The sequence below is a fragment of the Diadema antillarum genome, unplaced genomic scaffold, assembly GCF_040938485.1.
Source record: "Diadema antillarum isolate AM-2024a unplaced genomic scaffold, OU_Dant_1.0 seq00002261_RagTag, whole genome shotgun sequence".
Lineage (NCBI taxonomy): Eukaryota > Metazoa > Echinodermata > Echinoidea > Diadematoida > Diadematidae > Diadema > Diadema antillarum.
The window spans coordinates 248,775-274,047 of NW_027272890.1; the positions used below are offsets into that span (position 1 = coordinate 248,775).

Below are 25,273 nucleotides of genomic sequence, written 5' to 3' on the forward strand. Positions count from 1 at the left end.
TATGAACAGTATGTATGTATGTACATATTGTATATGTATTCTGTTTGTATGTCTGTGTCTTGTACACACACATACAGACAGAGAGAAAATACTACTGATATGGTTTTTAGTCTGTCATGATGCTATTTTCCTTTAATCTCAAAGACAGAATACAGTGTGTTAAAGTATGACTTTTTATTACTCACAACTACTTACATCAGAGCTTCTATAGCATGATTTCAGTAGTATTTATTGGATACAATCAATACACAATCACCTAATAAATTCCACACTTAATACAGCTTTTACTCTTTTCCCCCATCCTCTTACCATGTACATGGCATGAAGATTCATATGATTTTGGCACATCAAACATACATGAATTTCACATTTCATTACAAGGGTCCTATCCTCTATATGCACTTGTCATATTTTTAAGACAACTTTAAACTGTATGTTTGCATGATCAGAGATTAAACCCTCGCCAAACAAAACCCTTTCACAAATTGCCACACCAATATTGCATGCAAATCAACAGGCACACATTGTCTGTCAGCAATGCAAATACATCATCTGTCCGGGGAAATCACCCGGCAGGAAATTCACGCAATTTCGGCTCATCTTTTGTTGTACTTAATCTTCATTTTCCCCTGGACTGAGGGGCAGAATGAATTCCTACTCGGCAATATCACTCTTGTATCCAATAAATTTGAGATGACGACAATGATGATGATGGGGATGTAACCAAAAGATGCAAGTGAGATGAGAAGTGATTTGGTAAGACACTTGTTAGCCATGTTAAGGGATGGATTATGGAGTTAATATGAGCATCTGATGACAACTACTGTAGCTTTGAAGACATAAACAAGGAAGGAAGTTTAAACAAAGTGGAAAACACGTGGCATGGAATAGTATTCAAGAAGAGTGATTGTTTGGCGTTTTCTCATCGGGTTAAGATTTATTAAATTTTCTTAGGATGTATCTATATTTGACTCTGCCTCATATGACAGTATTCTGCAAATCATTTGTTGATTAACATAATTTCTCTCTTTGTTTTTGTTTTGTGCGGTTGACACTCAATGACATGATAAGCTGTTATCATCAACATGTGATTGGACTTTTTACAAGCAAAACAATAACAGCAATGCCTGATTAGATGAGAAGAAAACGGTATCTTGGGTTAAGATCATCAAAATTGTCGTAATCTTCACAACGCAAAATAATGGAAGGAAAACAATAACCAAGCAATGCCTGCAGTGGCCTGTTACCTGTCATCATAATCCCGCAATTTGAAAGTGAGGATACCATGCAAATAGAATGCAGGGAAGATGTGCCATATACTTGCATCATCATGATGACGACACTACATCAGTTAAAACACCGTTGGTGTCTACCACAATGCACTCCCAGATTATCAGTGGTGCTAACGTATTTGTGGCTGCTGTTGCTAGTGATTTGGATGGCATCTTGAGCGACATTGAAATAAACCTTTTTTTTTTCATCCTCTTCTTCTTCTTCTTCTTCTTCTTTTTTTTAATGCTGACACTGTAAATGTCACAGAGAGCATGGCTCGCTTTGATTGTGACGTTTGGTTCTTCATATCACTCGGTTTTTAATAAAATTTGACCCTACACAAACATTGCTGAGCTCTGCATACACAATGGACACGAAACGCTTCTAATATTGTCAGGTTCTTTTCATTTGAAATCTTGGGGTGGGGGAAAATAATATAAATGCAGCGGAGCCAAGAACTTCGGTTTGTAGTTGTCATGGCAATGGGCATTTGTCTTCTCTTTTAACTATTTTGCTTCATTTGGGGTTTTCTGTTGATTTTTTTTTTTTTTTTTTGGGGGGGGGGGGGATCCGAATGACTTCCTGTTCCCGATTGGTGGAGTATCAGAGTCAAGTGTGTGAGAAGGGAGTTATTCAGATGAAGCATATTGCGCATGTGGGCATGACGTTCCCATGGCAACATCAGTAAATTCTCCCCCTGCCTCCCTCATATCTGAGTTACCACGTAGCATCAAATGAAACATTTCAGGGCGGCATGCCCACATTGTTGGGTCTCCCTCGTTTCCACCTCGCCCAGGAACGTTCCCAGTAAACTCAAGTCCCACATGTTTGGACAGACATGTATCGAAGGAAGAAAAAAAAAATGGGGGTATTCATTTGACGGGACTATATTCTAGCTCTTCAAACACACGGAAAGGATGTATTTAGATTCTTACTACCTGGTAACAGTATGAATTTGATTCTACTAGTCAGTCAATGACAACAACAATATCTCTTTCCTGTTTTTTTTTTTAAGCAAAGAGATAGAAAATGCCAAGAGAAGCAAAAGGCCTCTTCTTTTCATCATTCCAAACTGACTGTGACGAATTTGATGGTACCAGTAAATCATCAAACTAGCATATACATGCTTTTCAATCTCATCCTTTTTTTTTTCACTCCACACACCATATGCTGATTCAATTTTGCAGAAATAAGGAGTGTTTAAATGTGGGATATTCTACCATAAACCAGTAAGTGCCCACTCATTAACCTCATTTGCATGAGTAAATAATTATATTTTCATGACGGCAAGACATAGTCTGTCACTAGCCACACAAAGGAAGCTCTACTGAGAAAACAGTAGAGTGAGATAGAATTATACAGTCACTAGACAACTACTTGTTCTGAAGGTAGTATCATGATGAGGGAAAAATTTAAGTAAAATTCTGAAAAGAATTTCAAAGAGAATCTTGAATTGATGAGAACCACAGAGAATGGGGGGGAGGGGGGGTTGGAGCAAGCGATGATGAAAGAAAAGATGGTGGATTCACATCTCCTACGTATTCATGTTCAGTACATAGAAGAAGATTCTGTATTGATTAACATCTATATTTGTGTGATTGTTTGGTGTGATTGTTTGAGGTGATAAAAAGAGGTCTGCCAGCTACAGTGTTGATGATTCAAAGATAGATCACGGTGTAATTGGGAGTAATTTCTGCTACATGTTACTGCTAAATACAATGTAAAAGGTTTTTGACAGGAAACGAGATTTTGTTATACTGCAGCAAAGGGCATTTGAGTGTGTTCTGTGATAATTATGAAGCAATGCCCACAGATGCGAACTTGTGCCCCCCCCCCCCCCAATATCTTTATTTTAACTTCAGGAAATCATGACAATGTGGAACTACACAATGATAAAATCAAAACACAGACTAACAAGTAACCATGCTCAACAGACTAAATGTCTGCTTATAAGTTCTAAAAGCCCCACATAGTGTAATATATGAGGTTGAAAATTGAGTGTGTAGAACAAACAGAATTGTAAAGAAGACTTTATGCAACAAGTCTTGGCCTACTCCTGAGAATAACACCGAGTTGCGAATCCACCAAGATTCGAATTTGAGAAGGTTTGAATGTCAGGATATAGATGGAGAGAGGATTAGAAAAGTAGGGAAACACAATGCCCTTATTAGTTGAGAGGCGAGACAAGCTCACAATTATGTAGAATACACCAATGTGCAACACAATGACCATAAGCTGAAAATACATTGTATGACACACTATGGTTACCACACTTCTTCTGATGTGCAACATGTGACCAATGTGTTAAATAATGTGTGATGGTGTAATGAATTACTTTTGTTTCAATGCAATGATAATGATAATATAAAAGTTGATGTTGTTTTTGTCTGGTCCAGTTTTCATCAAGTATCATTTGTGTCCACAAAACAAAAATGAAAAGCAATAATAACACCAGTCCGACAATCATCACAAAACAAATATACAGACCACAAAGCATACAATATCGTGCAGTACATCTTTGCCAGGAAAAGTGTGTGCAAAAATTGGGGTTCTTCCATTTGGAAGCGGGGTGTATACCTGTTTTCTCGTTCTTGTTTTGCCGGTCCTGAGCTTGATGTACCTTGCAATGAGTTCATTTCGACCTGAGTGATGGGAAGAGATGGAAAACAATAGGCATAAAGATCAAACTGTATCAAACCACAGAGTTTATGAGTTTTTGACTATGCATTGTTTGAATGATGTCGGCTCTCTTCTTCTGAGGGGAGAAATTTCTATAAACCCCTCGCTCTACCATTCAACCCATTATCCTTTTGAGTTCATCTTTCCACACCCGAGTGCGCCTGTGACCCTGGGGCTCAACTGTCGGCACTCCTAGTAAGTCTATTGTTTGCAACTTGCTTTTCACAGCTTGCTGCTGAACTTGATGTTGGTGGGGAGGAACAGATTCTTGTATGAGACAGACAACCATCCCCCCCCCCCCAATCTTTCACAAACAGGTACAAATAAGGGGATTTCTCCTCTCTTTTTTTTTTCCCTTCCCCTTTGCTCATAGTTTGCTGAGCTGGACGCCCTGTGGACACAAACCAGCAGACTACATAACCAAACACAACAGCGAGCTCAAGTCAGGTTCGCACCGTGTGAATCCAACACAAAGGGCAGTGTTGTCTGACGCTTCAGATTCAACTTCATCCGATCACCAACTCTTCAACAAAGGGGTTACAGACTTCAATTCACAAGCATTTCTCCTGCAATCTATAGAGGGGAGAATATTATGGCTTTTCTGTAACCAAACTGAGTATTCTATCATTTGGTCCATCCCTTAAAGGTACAGTTTACCTTTGGGGGCAGCGATTTGAAAAATGTTCGAGACATCACGTTTGATGCATATATTTATGTGTAGGTCAGTTGTATCACAAAACATCTTACCATGTAAAAATTTTGCAATAAAGCCTAAAATATACGGAGATATCACTATTTTTTCAATAAACCATAACTGTAGACAGTTTATTCTAGAAACATTTTTAATATAACTATTATTCACATTTTGTATATTTAACAATACTTACATTAATTACTGATTCAAATCTTTACATCGGTTGTTTCTATCACTAACTCACATTTTAGAACTATTTTGAAGCTCTAAAGCTGGGTTTTTGTTTCATCTGCAAATGGCAAATTATGCCTTTAATTTCTATGTATGCATGCATACATAAATGCATACATACATACATGAATACAAAGATAAATACATACATGATACATTACAAACATTCATTTGTCATCCTTGCAAATATGCATTGCGTTTCTCATTGCATGTTGAGCATCAGTATATTTTTGTATTGATTACACTGATGATTTAATTGCACTTCTTACAAATTGTTAGAACGATATATAGGTTGTAAATCTATACTTCTCTATCATCTTTTGTTTGATAGAATGAATTGATTTTTATATATATACACTGTAAAAGCTGTCATTTTTGCAAACTTCATGAATCACTGTTGAGCTGCAAATTTAACAAAGCGCAAAAATATTGCCACACGATAGAGTACTAGCGCACTTATGACAGTCTTGGTGTCAAATCGCGAAAACAACATCTCACTAAAATGTCTGCAACCTCCTCATTGAAAATGACTGAAAATATCTGTTCTATGTACATATAGGCCTAAAGCTGAGAAAAGGTACATGTAGTAATAACCTCAAGACTGCTCTTTTACATCTTATTCAGAATGCCTGTGTGCCTGTTCGTTCTGTCTGTTTGTTTGTTTGTTTTTTACTGCAATGAAAGACAACATTTTTCTTTTGTGCTTGTTTCAGAATTCAACACAAGGAATCGGTTGCTTCAACGTAGATAACTGAAAGCATCGGCCTCTCTCCTCTCTAATCTCTCACAAGGAGTGAGGCATCCATGAGGGCCATTTAACAATCAACCAAAAAAAAAAAAAAAAAAAAGAATAGAAGAGAATCCATTCCTGTACCACGAAAGAAAATATCCCCTGATTCTAATATTTCTGTAAACTGAGATTGGAAAAGAGCCTCTTCTATCATCACTATGATTTTGTGAGCCACTCTCCTCCCCCTACCATTAATACTGTGTCTATTGTCTTAGGGCCTCTACCACATGGCTTTACCATATTTCATGCCCATACGAAATAAAAGACAGGCAAAAAAGAAAACAATTTCGTGGGAAATTTTGCCCATTGTTAAATTCCTCCCTGTTCAAGGGCTGCAAAAAGGAGGAACCATTCCAGCTATTGCGAGAATTTGGCGCAGGCCGATCGCATTGGGAAAAAATCAGCTGTAGCGCAGGATTCTGGACATTCTTCGGGTTGTGCCTGCACGATTGTGTTTCCGCAGCCGGCAGCCCATGATACCCCTGATTTCGTATTCATGCTACCCCAGAGGAGCGGGCAAAAGTAGGGCATATCAATAATGGATTGCGACAAATGGGGAAACAGACATGGAGATTGAAGAGGGGAGAGTTCCTAGCTGGATTGGGGTCAAGAGTAGTCTTTGAGCTCCCTGCCACTCCTCGATTCTCTTCTCCCTTAGTCTTCCCCGCCACTGTCACTAAAAATACTCCTTTTTTTTCGAGAACAACATGGCAACCCACTTTCCTGATTACATAGTACTTAAAAAGAAGGAAAGTTTACCTCTAGTGGTTGGGAATCACCTAACTTTACCCCCTTCCACTTTACACTGGCTGTCACTGGTACTCAATATAGACTTAGTATACTTTCATAACGCAAAACAATTCCTGACATTGTGTTGAATAGAAATTTTCTGAAAAGCCCTTACAGTAAGACTAACTCAAGTTCACCACTGCAGATTTGGACGAGACATCCAACACGGCTGCAGTGCCATCTGCAAAACAGAAAATGTGATATTGGATCTGATGCTAGCTGCTAAACAAATATCTACCCAGTCTCTCTCCAGAGCTGTTATGAGCTCAATTCTTTCATCATACAGACCGTGATGCTTTTATAGCAATGGCAAGTCCCACTAGTGTGATTCAACGGCAGTCACCCTGAAAATTCATCCCCTTAAAAAAATGTACAAAAAATTAAATAGGATTTTCATTGATGAATAATTAATTAATATTTCTTTCATGTGACATTTCTGAACTTTATGATTCATGAAAATGTGGAGTAATATACCAATTAAAAAAAGAAATTAACAAAATTTAGAAGTAATCTGAAACATCTCACGCTAAATCAAACCACGAGTAATCTGCAGCTTACTCTCTCATCTTCTGACACTACTACGCTTCCTGTTTTGTTGTTTAATGAAGCAAAGAGCACAAAAAAAGAGTTAAAGAAAAGGAAACAAAACAGGCCATCTCTTGCGACCCCTTTCAGTACGATCAGAATTTTGCCTGCAGATGATATTCGGTTTCGCAACGGCACGAGTCAAATTTCAGCTCCTAATATCTTGGTGTTTGGCAATGAGAATTGAAGAAAAAAAAAACACACCACAAAACAGAAAACACAACAATAACGACACACATACACTTTGAATTACCTTTTATATCTACTGCATTTTCTGGTCACAGAAAGATAGATTCCTAGGTAGGTCTGACACCGTTATGTATTAAATGTCATGCTCCTAAACGTTAAATTGATTGCTACGACATGTTACACAATGAACTGGCTCTTGATTTCCATGATCCCATTTTTGATCTGTCATCCCCCCCCCCCCCCAACATACACACACACACACACACACACACACACACACACACACACACACACACACACACACACACACACACACACACACACACACACACACAGAGACAACAAAAATATTGTGCTAAAGAGGGCTGCTTCTTTACAATATTAGAGACACTGTAAGAAAGATGGTATAAGGCACACAGATATGTGTGCTTGCTATTGGATGCTTCTGGTAAATGACTTAGTGCCATAAAATTCTGAAAGCTTCTCTGATTTTGCTCAAACTTGAGCTGATCTGTGAAATCTGAATGCATGGATTTCATTCAAACCAACTCTTTCTCATAGACAAATCCCCTCCAAGACATTTTCATCTACAAATGTGTGGCAGTGCAACCCATTTGTGGCCTGCTTGTGTGCCATCCCTAAGGGATATATGGCTCTCCCGCTGTCGATACTGATTTTTGGCTAATATCGATGACGTCCAAATTTCTCGTGCGAGCAGGCAGTGTCAGTAATATCTGACGTGGGAATTACTCCCTGTACATTCAGAATACCCTACTCGTCCAACCACACGCACGAGGTTCATTCACACAATTAGATGGGGAAGTCGACAAATAACTTTTAACAAATTATATGGCAGCCTAAAATATCTCCCATTCACAGGTGAGATTCAGTCTACACAGTTCAGAAGAACTGTAGTTAGAACAATTACAATTTCTATCCCATTTTCTATTCACAGAGTATACAGCATTGTCTGCAGTATATTACTGCATGGTTGGGACATCATACTGCCCTCACATCTCCATATATTCAAGAATGCAACAAGAAAGTGACGCCGAGTCATGATTCCATAATAACAGAAGCAGAATACAGAATTTCACCAGCTGCACAAGCAGAATGCAAATAAGATTATGTTCCCCTTTTGAAAAGGTGAGGTCTTGAAAGAAAAAAAAAATTGTGTGAACACAGTTTAATTTGTTTGTCATGTAATACTTTTGCTCTTTGGTGCAATGATATGGAAGACAGAGTTTGACCCGTTCGTCAATAGAGACAACAGCCACTGGTTGTACTCAGTTACGCACTAGAGCAAAGAGAAGACTAAATACAAATGTACACAAAAGCCCCATAAACTGGATCACATATGTCATGCAATAATATTAACTGCATATTATAATTAACCAGACTTGGTGGAGAATGAAAATCTGTTGGGAGGAGTCCGCCATTGAGTTGGTTTCCCATGATGTGAAGGAGTTGGAGGAAGAAAGGTCTGTTGCATGCCGGTGGGTTGTTTTGGATGATTTGGGGGCCAGAGGGTTAATGGAGACCGAGGGTGGCTTTCGTATCCACAGGTTTGGTTAACCCTGAAAGGCCTAACTGAAAGGCTTGTCCACTCAGAATGGCATCCAGCTGCACACACTGAACTCTGCTTCGTGTGTTGATCGTTGACCACAAAGAAAACCCTGCACAAGTGACCAACTTTGAGTTGGATGCTAAAAAATATTTCACATTGCAACCTGCTGGTACCGAACGAAGATGAGTTGTGACAAAGAAATGGTCATAATGGCCCTCTTTGATGACATTTGACAAAATAAAGAATGCAAATAATTTTTGCTTTTGATAGCTGTTTATTACATTTGATTTATTGATCTCATTGTTAGTGTACTGATAAATACCAAATGCTTTTAAGTGTGGCTTAAAAAACGAAAAAAAAACAACAACAAACCTTTAATACAGCTGAAAGGAATGACTTCCAATTCTGCACTGTTAAATTCTGTACCTGGATTTTGTTAACATCTGATACAGTTCACTATCAGAGGCTCAAGTTTTGAAACACCACCATACACAGCCTCTCCTGTTTCTTCAGTGATGAAGCGGGAAGAAAAAAAGTGAAGACAGGAGGAGGTAAAGCGAGCGTATCTACTTCTCGCCAGGCCAAGCGCAGCTCATGAATGCCTATTCAGAGCGAAGGTCGATTAACACAATTTTGTAGGCTTCTTCAGAATGTTTACCCCAGAATCTTCCCAACCAGAAGTGTCCCCAGATATTAGGTGAGAGGGACCGCATCACGAACCCGCTGCAACTACATGAAACAAACATGATGGATAAAGACGGGCAGAGAGGGACGGGGGTGCAGTACGGGGAGAAATTCTGAGCGAATCGAACTTTAGCACCCCGACTGTATCAGATTGATCTGAAAACAGGGATAAAGATGGTAATTCTGGCACCGTTTGTCTCAATTACAAATGCTAATTCAAACTGTGCGGGGGACCAGGGAGGGATCTGCAGGAGGGAAAGATAGTAGTGTGGAAGTTGGAAATGACATCAGGCCATTTGTTAAAAAAACTAGTAGAGCTAAAAAGAGCATACAGAGAACAAATGATAACCATGCAAGAGTCTGTTCACCACACAAACTTTACTATTCACAGCGTAGTATCAAGCCTCAAAAACAATGCAAAAACAGATCTAAAAAAACTTACACTCACTGGTACCAGACACTATACTTGTTGATGCCAATTGATGATCATCTCAGTTTAGACATTTTTAAAGCTCCCCATTCACACTTTAACTATAATTTTCTTCTTTTGAGTATCGTTAAAGTTGCAATGTGCCTTTCTCCACTATGAATGTCAATGAAAACCTTTTTACTAACTGTTATTATCTATGGAAAATATTCAGAATCAAGGAATAGACCCCCTGCCTGTTGATAAAACCATAATCATGTACTTGTAGAAGTCATTGATCATCACCCACATGATGAGAGTTGGATTCCTGTTGGTCAAATCAGCTAAAGTACTTGAATTCCTCCTACCATATTGTCGATTACGGAAAGAAAAAAAAAAGGATAATTGTCCTAGTTTACACTTAGGTTATATTCTTATTGTGGTCAATCAAAGGCTGGCAGGTATTTCTTCTCATTCAAAATATCTTTTCTCGTTTTCCATGCGAGGAGAGGCGAGATGCTGCAGGCATGCAGAGGAAGCTCAAGGCTAAGACTCGCTCGGGTCACGATCATGGGGAGTAACCCAGTGGGCAAAGGCTAATCTGTCTATTCCTTCCCACAGCACCACTGCTACTTCCTGTCCGTTGCTTCTGTAACCTGCTAGGTAACCAAACACCTGTGCCACAAAACGCAGCGGGAGGAGGCGGGGGTCCTGGAGGCTCGCAACCATCCAGGGACAGGTTGATTGAATGCACGCCTCTCCGCCGCCTCACTCACGCCAGTGCCCGGCCAACGCTGCCTGGATGCACTCAAAAAGCCTAACGATATGGTCTATGCACAAACTACGGCAAACAGGGACGATTGCATAAATCGAGATAGCAAATGTTGCAATTTGGTTGTTCTGGCAATGCTGATGTCTGTAAGATAGCATCATTTTGAAATTAAATCAAACTCACTTCAGAGAGCACCATTTTACTTTAAGTCTCTGCATTCATATAGACCATGGGAGCAAGGGGAAATGATAAAATTCAAACTTAGTTGATACTAGCTTGTAATTTATTCTCATTTTGGTCTTAATCTGCGGTATATGACTTTGGAAGTCCACAATTACGTAACTTCAAAGCTGGCAAATACTGTCATTCTAATATGATCAGGAGCTCGGGCTAAGAATACCAGCTGAAGACACACGATACAAAGAGAATGAGTTCTTCACTCTTTGACAATGGAGCTAGTTTGATTCTTGAATAGACTTGAGCTGAGACTAGTGTGGTAAATGCGGAGGTGGGCAGAGTTGTCTGGATCGTGATGGTGCCCTAGTGCGACAGGGATTAACCCAACCTGGGTGCCACGGATATTTTAGGCCCAGTTTGCGCACTCATGTCTGCTTCCATGTCTAGATGTCATTTCAAAGAGATAGCATGCGGGCAAAACTTTCCCAACATTCATTTTACACTTGATCCAGGCAAGTGTTGTATTCGACAGGTGGGTCTGCTACATGTACACACCATTTGGGTACACCACCTTGTGGTATGAACCATGAAATGAGTCATTAAAGGACTCAACCCATTCTGGATCTCATGATTATATCACAACAGGTTCAAAATCTTTACTTCAAGGTATTCATTCAATGGGGAATATGTCCTGAGTACAGAATGGGAGATGAGCATTTCCTGAGGCTCATCAGTCTTTGCTTTAAAGCGCTGCAGAAGCATCTTCCCATGACACGCCCTCGCTTGGTTCCATTTCCGTCCTCCGGGTTCTGCACAGTGCAAATCCCTAAGTGGAAATATCACTTGACTAATCCCTTTTGATGTCATTCTCCTTCTGACTACAGACATCTCTCGATGAGAGGTACCCAGGATGGATCAATGTAGCCACTCGTCAATGGACGCCAGGCTGCCCCAGAAGAAATGACCAAATTGGGTTAGCATCGTGCTAACATCTTTATTAACTGCACATCTCGGAGTGGGCCACGAGAGGTCCTCAGAATGTTGTTGAACCGCAACAACCCAGAAGATACCAGGGTTTGACATGTAACAAAAAGAGTTTGACGAGTTTTCGTCTCCCTTTTCATATCAAAGGGGGTGGGGTGAGTGGCTATCTCACAGACCACATACTTTTTTTTACCTCCTTGCCAATGTTTCCGTTCCCTGAAGGTATTTCTAGTGGTTTCCATTGCAAGTCCCTTGTTTCAATCTGTGTGCAGTGTATCCCTACAGCCATCACTTCCCTGACACTAATTCGGCCACTTGGCTGCCAGCCTCGGTGCATTTGCATCAGGACTCCGGCTCCATCTGCGCTGGCTGGTGGTCTGTCGCCACCATCAGTTTCCCCCCATCACTCATTAACTCAATCAGCATCAGACGGAGGGTGCAGCACTCGCTGGTGATGCGGACAAGAGGAGACATGAGCGATGTGGTAATGGAGGGGTTAGGAGATGGGGAGAGGCAGAGAACCGCAGCCACCTGCCAGGTGACAGTGCGAGGGAGCTCTCCCTATCAAACTTGTTATTCTCTCCAACAATGTGAATCCCACAGACATGCCTCTCTTCCTCCTATCCCCCCCCCCCCACCTCCTTTTGTCTTTAGTAAGCCATAGTGTCCCATGCTAAAAATTCAAAGAAAGAAGACAGGCAAAGGAAGTTGCTATGTGATAGAATGTGTCTGGTGAACTCTCGCAATATACATGTAAATTGACCAAGGGGGTTGGGACCTGGCAAGTACATCAAAACTTCAAAAGCAGTTCATTCAGTATTCCATCATTCGCAATTCTTCTTCTGTCTTTTTTTCTTCTTCCTCTTGTTTGCATTGAGTTGTATTTGCGCTGTTTTTATTTGCACACATCAACATTGTTTCTTCTCCTCTTTCTACAGTAAGTCCTCTCCGAAAATGATGAACTCAAAGGTGTTCTTTCAAAGCCTTCTTTAGTGTGTGTTTGTTTTTGTTTGTTTGTTTGTTTGTTGTTGTTGTTTTGGGTTGTTTTGTTTTGTGTTTTTTTTTTTTTTTTTGGGGGGGGGGGGGGGGGGGCAATCCATTCCACTAAACTGGTTCTTCACCCTTTTATTATCAATCAACTTGTACAAGGTTACTCTAGTAACTTGTCCATGACCAACAGTGGGTAGTACATGGTTTACAAAAATCACATGTTTTTTACAACCTAAAATACCATGCAACGATTTAGAATTACTGTGTGCGTGTGGTGAGGGTGAAAAAGGATACATTCTGTTTCTTTGATTCACTAGCAATATCTGGTCATGGAATGCAGTTCAAGATTTAAGTGGATGATATGCTTCTTCAATTATCACTTTGATATACTGATGATTACTTTAAAAAAAAAAATTATATTATCCCAATTAATGAGATCTAGTCCCTGGTAAGCTGAATATCAGTGAAACTGTGCTCAACAAATAAAGAGCTCATATATCAGTTAACATCACCCTACAAAAGCTATAAAACAGCTTTATCATATAGCCAAGTTATTTTTGTTGAGAAGCAGCTACACGCTAACCAATACTCCACACACTTGACAATTTTCTCCATGAAAAGCCCCGTCAAAAGCTGAGAGGATCTCTCCTCTTCCCATTCCACTTGTCCTCAGCACTAGATGGGGCTTTTCACAAATTAATAGGTGTAGAAACACACATTCTGACAGGCCAGATCATGTGTCCCCAGCCCTGTCTGATTGAAAAACCAGGGGGGAAAATCCGAAGAATGTGAAAAGAATGTGTGGAATGCACGGCCCGACCAACAGGACCAGGGTAACCCCAGGGTTGAGTGATTTTGGTTTGTTGATTTCCGCATGTAATCAACCCCTCTGTTGTGTACTGTGGGTCTCCCTTCTGGATTTGCTAACTTGCAGTTAGTGGTTTCTGACAGAGCTCTAAGTGATGGGCAACATCAAGAGATAAAGTAAGTTCGAAAAAAACAGGGGGGGGGGGGTCAGTAATAGGAAGACCTATGACTGAATGTTACTGTACATAAAAAGTTTGTTGTATATATCACAGTTGTCAATAATATCCAAAATCACTAGGGCTACATATATGGGTTTAACAATCAAGCTGAGGTGTAAATGTAATAATGTGACAGATATCCACCTTGTCTTTATTTGGATTGCCTATTGTCCTCCTCCTGCAATGGTGGTAGGTTATGAGTATGAAATATGCAAATTTCCTGTGGGTCTCAACAGTTCCTGCTTTACTGAGTTTGAGTTTGTATAAACTCTTAAATGAGGCTTAGTTTATCAATGGATACTTATTTCAGCGGTGACATGACATTTGCTCCTGCGACGATTGCTCCAGGTCTTATACTTTGTCCAAGGACTTGGGGCTAGGCTTGTGATAGGGTTTGAGGTTTAGTCTGATGTGATGATTAGGATTAGGGTTAGGGTTATGTCTGTGTGTAGAATTTATGTTTGGCTTAGCATGCAGATATTTCATGAGGGCAATTATCATGGAAACATTTAAATGTTATATTTGTTTCATGGTCAATCAACACAGGACCATCTGCAAAAGCCAAGTCCAAATAATTTCAAGACAAAACGTTCAACAAATGACTGTCTGAGTGCATATTTTTCATGAACCCCTCACCCCCCAAAAGACAACAACTGACACATGCCAACATACACAGTAGTTGTATACCCATATCTAGAAAGATGGTGGTACTCCCAGCTTTAAAAAAGTTTGCATAATTTCTTGTAATCAAACATATTTGAAAGTCAAATTAACTGGTAAACAAGGTCAAATTGGATATTGAGTTCTTCTAACACAGAATGTGACTTCTTTGCCTGAAGTATTTATCACTCCCTTAAACATTGGAGGGGGAGGAGTGACAGTGAATAATGAAATTGAAAATTAATCTAATTCACTGTAAGGCTGAGCTGCACTAATTTGTTCTTATAAAATCAAAATCGTCTCATAAAATTCCATTAAAAGACCCCAGGCAAAGGTATTGAGTTTGCTTCTTAGAGTTCTGTAAAATGATCATGCACATAATCACAACCTGGAAAAATGCAAATCAAAGATGGATTAAAAAAGAATAACAAAGCTCTCAGACTGGTGTGAAGGATACTCAGGACTTTGTATGAGAGGTAGAGAAGAGCTCTTCTTGGGGGCATGGTTGAGGACTGAAGTATTTACTTTAATTTCACACACAAATGAAAATGCAATAGGGCTTTTCTAAATCTCCTATGGATATCAACAAAAAATATTTAAAAAAATATATATTACAAAAAACTGATATTTGTGGGTTGGTTTTGAAAACAAGATCATTTCATTTTACAAGCAGAGGACAAAAAAAAAATAAATAAATAAAAATCTATAAACAATCACACGTAGAGTCTCTATACCCCCAGTAAAGAAATTGGATGTAAAATGTGGACAATAAGATTCAGAAGCTTTATGCAATTTGACAGTAGAAACAGCCAAATCCTGCATGATATTTTGAGGAAAAAGGTGACAACATAAATCCTGCCTACACTAAACATGCATGTCACAAACACATCGACTGGCTACTGTTTTCAGCGAAGGTTCAGCAAGTTTTAAAGATATACCTTTCCTCCGTTTCTTTATTCCTTGTCATAGTTCCTTAAAAGTATTGAGAGGGGCCAGAAATTAAAAGAGAGTGAACTCAAAGATATGATGCAATAACAAGTGCATAGTGTACTTTTCCTTATCATCCCACAGCAAACATACAGTGTATGCATCTTTCAATCAAATAATGTCACAAAATTTTCTATCTCCTTCCTACGAACAATGACTGACTACGATTTATAAGTCTCATTGATGCCTCGGAAATCACAGCGGATCACACTAACATTTGAAAAATGCGCGACTATCAATCCTACAGGCAATTGACCATTCCGCGGCGCCGTCAACGCAATGATCGTGTAACATATTAACCTGGCCGGGGGTAAAATTGGCCCCTTTCACCTTGCCTGCAAAGGGAGCCTTGAATGCATTAAAGTGGGTTGAATGATTGCATCTATTTAGGACATACAATTGTGTGCATGTGTCTGTGTGTGTCTGTCTGTCTGTGTCTGTGTCTGTGTGTATGATTCCATCATATTGATTATGCTTTTTCCATGCAAACATTAGTAAGTCCAACATGTCACCTGCCAGCACAAAATTGTAAAGAAAAATTCATACAGTTCTGGAGAGCATCACGAATAAATTATGTTAAACTGCTCAAAAATGTAAGGGGAAAGAAGACTGGCCCACTAATGTGAACATGAACATGGTCTTCCCTTGATGCAAATATACACTGTACTGTCATGTACTACATAAAATCTATGGCATATCTGCACAAATCATCTCCCACTTTCATAATACCATCTTTGCTGAGTTTAAAATCTCAAACAGTTACTAACATTACTATCATACAATCTGTATGTGATTAAAATATCACAAAAGCCTTTACTCAACAGGTTTCAAAGACGTAGCTTCAGAATTTGGCAGTATTCTTTTCAAATATCATTTTATCTATATATATCTATCTATCATCATACGCGCCATTCAGCTCATACTCTTTATCAATGCCTCATTGTCAATAATACTGTGTATAACAGGGTACCGTCACAGCCCGAGTTATAATGGAAGCATTGTTGCTGCCAATGAAATGCTCCCACATTAAACCGTCAATAATAAAAGATGCTTCCCATCTGCATCCAGCGTTATGGGTCATAACACTCCAAAGAAAACCCTAATTATAGCCATCAAACTTTATCACAAGAATTGAATTGATATCAAAATAGAGAATGGCTCAAACTCTTGGCCCAAACTATCTCTAGGAGTGAAGTTGTGATATTCCATGCAATACATCACATTTCTCAGATTGGCTAATAGTAGGAGTTCTCTTTTGCACACTTTTTGCTTTTTCCAGCATATTTCTTCTGAATAAGACAATTTCATATGGGCAGGTCTCAGACTGAGCACAATTCAGAAGTTACACATGGATAGATGATCCTCACACCCCCCCCCCCCCTCGCACCCCCCATGTCCTCTTTTTCGTGAACACTGAGTGTACTTAAATAACCCTTACAATAAGCATGTTACATTTCTTCTGAACAAAAAAATGACACTGAATGTGACAGTCATCTGTTTATCTTCAGAAATAAGTTATTTCCTGATCTCCAGTTGGCCGATTTCTATGCAAAATCTCCTCCCGATGCAACATGTGTATTTTGGCAATTATGGCTTCCACCTTTAATGAGCTGTAAATGTAAGAAAAAAAACTCATCCACAATCCCCCTCCCCCCAAAAAAAAAACCCAACAACAACTGTCATGACGACTATTATTGTGCAATTGGCAAAGTGCTATGGAACTTGAAATCTGGTCTCAGGTGCACAGTGCACACTCATCTAGATTTCAAGGTCCATTGTTGCACAGAGATGCGATTCCCTCCATCAAGCACAGGGTGATTTTCACACATATAAATAGTGTGAAAAGATACATATAGGGCAACACAAACAGAGAATGACAATGCTCTGTTGAAAAAGACACAATCTGGTAGTTTCAGATGCATGCGAGCTCAAAATTTGCTTTCATATGTCCGGCTGATGACTCTGCAAAACTGTGCATATGGCAGCTCTCCTCCGAGCTTAACACACAGTGTACGTAAGTCCGTTACGGAGCACTGATGGGAGAACTTTAACTGGGGATGACATGTGGAGGATTTGTGAAAGCCTGTTCCTCTAGGCCAGGGGGGATCTGAGATTGAGAGGAGGATGGGCGGAGGATTCGGTGGGGAGGGGGTAAGAGGAGGCACGGTGGTGGATCTGTGCGATGGTGATGAAAGATCAAGGATTGAGGTCAAAGCCGAACATCACTGATCACGCTGATCTCGGAAAAATAAACTGATGATGTACACGCCAGATCCGTGTATTTTCCTTTCAAAATATACATTACATGTACAATCATTCTTATAGATTTTGAGAAATGGTAAAAAAGAAGAAGAAGAAAAAAAAAGAAGAGAAAAAGTCAAAATGACTGTCCTTGTTATTGCCAAGAGGCTAGAGTCAAACTTATCTAGCCTACATCTCATTCAGACTTGAACCACTTCCACAGGCTTTTGGAGGCATCTTAAGAGAATGAAGCAAACACGAGCAAGTTTTCAGGGACAGGAGTTTTGTTTTCATCATATATAGGAACAGAAATTCTATCACAGCAAGAAAGACAAAACAATAACCTAAAATCTTCAACTCTCGACTTTGTCATACCATCTCCCATTTCCGTTAGTAATAGAAAATGATATGTTGTCCTTGGTTAGTCTCAATAAATACTACCATACTACTGGTACATGTTTTCTTCACAACAACCAATTTTTGTCATATTTCCACTTCCTCTTCCACTCTTGTAAACTATTTGAAAACTACTTCACAAAACCCTCTTGTGCTTGTTTTCTCCGCAATTTTCAAATATGCTCGACATTGTTCGCACTCACTTGCAACACTTGTTGACACAAGAGGAAAATCGATGGCAGCGCAAAACACTCGACTGTAAAATGACAGTGCTTGTCATGTTTGCGCAAAGTGTGTTCGATATATTTCTTCATACTTGACGGGTATCATAACGGCGAATCTCCTTTTCATCTTAAAAACAGTGAGACAGATTCCTGCCAGAGGGGTAGAAGACTTGAGGGTGGACGACTATTATCTTACAAGAATTACAGTTGTACCAACCAAGAAGTTCTTCAAAACATCAGAAATTTTCATCCACAGCTGCAGTAGTGGACACCCTTGTATACAGCGATATACTTGAAATAGACATTCCCATTATCACAGGTAATCAACCTGATACAAACCAAACCAAATGGGTGCAATCCATCCTTCTTGCCATACACTTGAAATGAGTTTGAAATGCTCAAAAAAAAAATGTGGCTCAAGAACCTGTTGTTACACTCAGACTCCCACTGTGCTCTTATGACAATTGATCTCGAAACACGTATCCATCATCAGAATCCACTAAAACCCCACAATACCAAACCTGCCTTAGGCTGCCCTAAGCCAGTCCCCTGAATCTCCAGACAAAAATATAGATAAAAAACTGATTATAGAAACAAAAACAGCAACAAAAATGCCTCCACTAACTCATACAGCTTGGAAGTTGGACAATGTTTTTGTTTGTGTTTGTTGTTCTTCTTCTTCTTTTAGGAAGTATGTGTGTTTGTGTGTTTTCTGTTTGATCAATCAGTGTGGATTGTATTTCGTGTCATGAAAAATCATGGAAATCAAGTGAAGATTATTGAAAAGCCAAAAAAAAAAGGTGTGTGCATATATATGTGTGTGTATTTTTCTCCCCGTTTGGTAAGATTCTAGTAGGGCCTATGTGTTTTTCCCCTTTCTTATTAGGACGAATCATTCAGCCTCATTCCTTAAACACAAAATGGAATTCACTCACAGTTTTCCCAAACAGCCGACCATGGACCTATCAAATGCTCTTTTTGCACCCTATGATCTATGAAATGTCAGACACAATATTTATGTAATCTCTCAAACATAATTACTTAAATCTCAGTAACAAAACAAAGATGATTAAAATTGTTGGTCTCAATACCATTACCTGAAATCTGGTAAAATAATCACTTGCTCTGACAACAAGAGAACAGACAATAACCCACCCCCTTCAGAATAAATGCATACATGCTATTCCCTCACTCCCAGTTGTCTCTCCCATATCAAAATGGAACATCCCCATCTCATAATCATATCATCAATAATGAAACAGCTTCTCATCTAACTGCTAGACTTGAAGACCAGCCTACTATACACAATGTCCCTACCATACCCCTATAACCCATATTACAATGTCAGATACTCAGCTTCTCGGCACTCCTCACCACACAAGCAAAAGACTGGGAGCATGAGACTTCCAGGCTAGTGGTGATTCATTTGTCACCACGGCAACGCTGTGCATCAGTCAATTTCCCCTGTCAGGTCTCCATGCATTGCATGCCGTGCATACCAGAAATTCCAATCTGCAAAACCAAAACACTGCGATCTAATGGAGGCTGTGCTGAGTGCCCTGTGTAGTGCTACAGAGCCACAACTCATCTCTATTCTCTCTCTCTTGTACACTCTACGCTATGTTTTGTTTTGTTTTATTTTTTTGCAACCTGTTCATAAACACCGCTATCTTGGTGTCCTTCATAATATTTCCCTGATAAATTTCTCTATTCTTCAACTCCTCAACCAAGATATAATAGTTTAAAATACTTGTTTCCCACTTCACAATTCCACTTGGGATGAGATATCACAGATTAAAATTTTTGTTTGTGCCATTTTTGCTGCATCATCTTTGTTTCTTGAGGCAACTACTTGTTTGTTTGTTTTTTTCTTCTGGTCATTCTTTACTTCTTACATGTACACATGTACTTGCTAGGTTCACAGATAGACAGACCAATACTGTATAAGCTGTTATTTTCGTGAGGGTTGAATTTTCTCAATTTTCGCAAACAACAGTAGGACCACGGATTTAATAACACGCGAAAATATTGTCATGCGCTACGGTAATAGCGCATTAACAATAAGCCTCGGTAGCAATTTGCGAAAAAAAACATCTCACAAAAATGTCTGTCATCTCCCCATTCCTGAAAATATCTGTAGGGCCTACATGAAAATAACAGCTATAGTACAGTATTATATAGATAGGTAAATAGATAAATAAATAGATAGATAGATAGATAGATAGATAGATAAATAGATAGATGGATATCAAAATAGATAGATAGATAGACAGACAGACAGACAGACAGAGATCAATCCATCATGGGAGACAACATTGATTAAGTAAAGATTCTGATGGATCTAAACAGTAGATACATTGTATATTCTGATCACACTTTAGATTAAGCTTGTCAATCAGTTTCTTATGAGACTGAAAATTTTGTGCTTTGTAGCTTTCATTTTTTTCCCAGAGAACCTCACAAAGTGCAAGTTCAAAGCATGCCACAAAATCATGCATCACTTGGTACTTCTGCTACATGGTAATGATGCACAGTAACTTAGCATTTGCTAGCACCCCAAGGAAGTACATATGATACATGCTCCAGTGACTATACAACTGCACAAAATCAGAGATGAAAGTACACACCTTGCCAGATAAACACCGAGTGATTTTACTACCTCCAATTCTTAGATGTACCTCCCTTCCTACCTTTCTCCTTCCCTGCCCACCTCCCTCCATCTCCCTTTCTCCCTATCCTACTCCCCTTGTGCAATCAGAGTCTGCAATCAAGTTAATAATTATTGCGCTTTTCATCTTGTCCATTTTCACTTGTCAACGCGACTAATACCCCAGCACTCGCAGTTTACTCCGGTGGGGGGATGCGGCCGTAACGGCGGTGATTAACAAGATCTCCATCAGCGCCGCTTCAATTTCCTCAAAGAAATAATGACCTGCATACCAAGCAGATATCACACAGTCTCCTGGCCTACCAAAGTGGCGGATTCGCTAAACACAGCGCTTTCTCAACAAATTGCCTCTGTTCGTTTGGGTTGCAGCTACGTGGCATAACTTACAAGATCACTTACACGGTGTATGAAAAAAAAAAAAGACAGCAGATTCTGTTTCGTGTATGAAATACTGGGAATGAATAAGGAAGAGTGAGTCGAAATGACCATTATTTATCCAAGAAGATTAAGCACTCGCCAACTCTAGTCACTAAATGGCAATAAATTGATGCCCGCTGAATACAAAATGGTTCAACATCAATTAAATGAATCACACTCAATCAACAAACGCAGGTATTAAAGAAAGACAAGTAGATAGACAAATGGATGAACTACAAGAAATAATCAAACAAAAAATGAAGAAAATATAAACTAAAATGGATTAATAAGCAATTAAAACAAATGGCATCACAGTTTGTATTGAACAGTTTACATACAATGTCAAGTCCTTTCAAAATTTCTAGAGTTAATTCCTACATAGATGAGTGCAGACCAGTGGTCAAAACTTGCCCTGAATGCCGATGAGAGGTTTTTGGATGTCCACCATGCTGGTCACTCTGAAAGCAATCTTCATTGTAGAATTTGTACAGGCTATCTAATTTGTTACAATCTCTTTTTTCATTATTGTTCTGATAGCAGCTGAGCTGATATTTCCATCTTAAATATTATCACTGATCTACGATTTCAGCATTTCAAAATGAAGATTTAGCAGCAGCAGAATTTTGTTTATTACCGTATATAATAATCTTTTATTTTTGTCCAACTGGAATCTACATTGTATGTCAATATTACAATGTGCAGCATACTTTATTTGAACACAGATGAACACAAATCTGACATGAGTTGATATACCAGCATGCCCCACATGTGAAGTCAATAATCACAGTTAGAAGCCAAAGAGTTAAGATATTCCTCCTTGCTCCCAGACTAAGCCATGTGACAAGATGCCTGCCAGTCAGAGGGAGCCCCCACCCTGGCCTGACCCAGCTGAGAGGCTTGATCTTGACCTCTTGACCTGTGTGATGCTTGGGCTCTACTTGAGGTCACGACCTCTTCCTTTGGAACCACACAAATAAGCTGGATGGAGGCACTGCTACGCCCTGTACATACATGGAAAGTCTTGAAGAGTCAGTTGTTCTCTCTCCTTCTCTCTGTCTGTCTGTCTGTCTGTCTGTTCGTCTGTCTGTATCCATCCCAACTCTACATTGTATCTCCCTTCTGCCTCCAAACTTACAAACCCAGTCTTACATATATTTTTTGCAAACCAACCTAGAAAAACTGCTGTATCCTTTCTTTGTCCTTCCTTCCATTTGATGTGATGCAACATTGGGTACCTTGATGTTCATTTAATGTCACTATGGCAACTATAACATTGTATGTACACACAGTTCTGCTATGTCAACATCATGCAGTACGCTGTAGGTCTACATGTACATCATTCCGTTGCATTGGTAAAAGGAGATAAAGATTATCTTTTTAAGACAAATGATGGCATAAAGTAACACATAACACTGTAGACAAAAAAGTACTTGTCTTGCACATGCTCCTCTACAATACAAAACAATTCATGCAGATTTTTCTAAAGCACTTCTTTTGATATTCCCCACTCACATGTGTACCACATAACAGATGGAATACAATTGTTTTGTTTGTTTGTTTTTTTAATCACATTAATAGTGAGCTCATATATCGGGTCCACCTCTTTCCCATTTATAGTATCTGTTTACATCCATGCACATACATTGTACCATCTAGGTAAAATGTTCAAGTTATTGCAATCAAATGCTCAAGGATTTTGTCAGAATGTGATCTTTCTTTCGCATCATATGAAGCTGAGCAGTGAGTCAAGTCATACTTAACTCTTATTTGTAGGCTTGACAAAAGCATATTTACAGTCACCAGCGGTCACCTTGAGCAGACGGATATGAACAGGAATCATTTACTTCTTGTCCGTCTTCTGGATCTCGTTGTATCACCTGTACACACTGAACTTGTGAGAGAGCCCTAAATGACACTTTAGCAAACACTGTAGCTTCTATTTCTGTTGCAAGTTGTGCACTGTCGAGGTCTAACAAATATGATGTGAAACTTACCGTTTAGAAAAAAAAAAAAGACTGAACATTGAACACTTGCTGGCCAGCATAGCGCAAAGAGAACCACTATTCTGCAATCTACAACATCAATCTACGCCGAACCTCTAGAGACTGGTCAACCACTATCTGTGTCGGTATCGTATTGCCATTAAATTGTTCGCTTGCACCCTGACCGATCCTCACAACCCTGATTTCTCCGAGCATCTCAGGCAAGTACACTCCTTAATGCGCAATTTCTGGGAAGACGAACCTTCGGCGGCTGTTGCACTGTGTGTGCATTTGAGCAATTTCCTCAGGGAAATTGAAGACCTGCTAGAAGGAACTCATAAATTATATCAAACGATGATGATGTTTATGATCTGGAAGAATTCCAAGAAAGAAGAGTGACTGCCCCTAGCTGCACTGACAATGTACGGAGTGCATCACGAGTAATAGAATGCAAACATATGGTATGAATCCGGAGACATAACTGCCAAATTGTGCACAGACCCACATTAAAATATGCTACCTATTGCACTTCCTTAACACAATGAAAAAACAACTCATTCGGAAGCATAAATCACAAAAGCTCAGCGCGCTAACTGCATATTACTCTAGTACGAAAACTTTGCCACATTTTGCGGTGTGCTTCTCTTTTTCATCTAATGCCATGTCATACACATGATGTCTACATCTGACACTTGAAGCATGATTTTGGCCTTGTTTTCAATTTTATTCAAATTGGTCAGTCTCACACACACAAAAAACAAACAAACAAACAAACAAACTACTCCATGTAAAAATCTTCCCACACAAAATATTAAAGAGATAGCATTGAAAATCAAACTTGTGCTTTTTGAAGTGACAAGTTAATGAAGTTATCATCTGAAATTTAATTGGACTGTATGATCAAAGGTTTGTACTTACACAGCTGTACATGTAATAAATTTCAAAAGCCTTTATGTAAATTACCATGACTTGTTTAACCCAGGAAAACTCTATTAGGACTTATGATTGATCACCAGAAAAATCTTTCACGCTTTGATCTTTTCAATTTTTTGAAGACATTCTACAGCACAAAATGTTATCAAATAGCAAACTGTTCTAAAAAGTAGTACAAAGCATTTCAAGGAGACTACAAAGCACTGATGTCCAGTCCCTTTCAATTTCACCTTGACTAATGATTGCCAATGGAGGTCACGACTGGAAAGGGAAAAAGAAATAGAGCCTATTTGGTTGGCTCGTTCCACAGGGAGAATAATAAAAATGGTTATCATACATAAGATTATGTACAAACTTGACAGACAGCCATTTATCTGGGTATTGGGAAGGAGATATATCCAACATTTCGGCAGCTCTAGATGCATAAAGATATGAGCACTATATTATAGACAGTGTAGGCTATACATTAGGAAGTCAACTGATGAAACTAGATCAGCTAAGCTGAACTAGTGGGCCTATTAGTTGTACTGTACTTTAACAGTAGATGAGTTACATATAAAATTATATGTGCATAATGCCTACCATTTTAGTTATTGATAATCACTTTTCACATAATGTATGATGTGACATGTACAAATACACTACAAGCAAAAAGCAAAAAAAAAAAAAAAAAAAAAAAATCTGCAGGTGGATACTATCAAGACATAAAAATTTTACCCGAACAAAAGAGGCTATCAATGTCTCATACATTGTGCAACAATGGAAGGCAAAATTACGGTCTAGACTACATTGTATAATGTACTATACCATTGAGAAAATTCTCATCATTCTGTGCCTGCTGGTGTCTGACAACTCAGCAGAAAGTGTTTTCGAGCAGCTCTATTTACTCAAACAGCAAGCAGAGCTGCCTCTTATTCTGCCTGAGTAAATA

The 25,273-nt window shown here is 39.1% G+C and overlaps 1 protein-coding gene across 7 annotated transcripts in view; it reads right to left on the reverse strand.

Annotated features, from left to right (window-relative positions):
- The window catches only part of LOC139714384 (transcriptional enhancer factor TEF-1-like), a 74,405-nt gene that overhangs the window by 24,972 nt on the left and 24,160 nt on the right, over positions 1–25,273 (reverse strand). For all 7 annotated transcript variants that reach the window (XM_071626094.1, XM_071626095.1, XM_071626090.1 and 4 more), the window contains exon 3: positions 3,850–3,914. In XM_071626094.1, the coding sequence (XP_071482195.1) occupies positions 3,850–3,914 (65 nt within the window). The remainder of the gene's footprint in view (positions 1–3,849; positions 3,915–25,273) is intronic.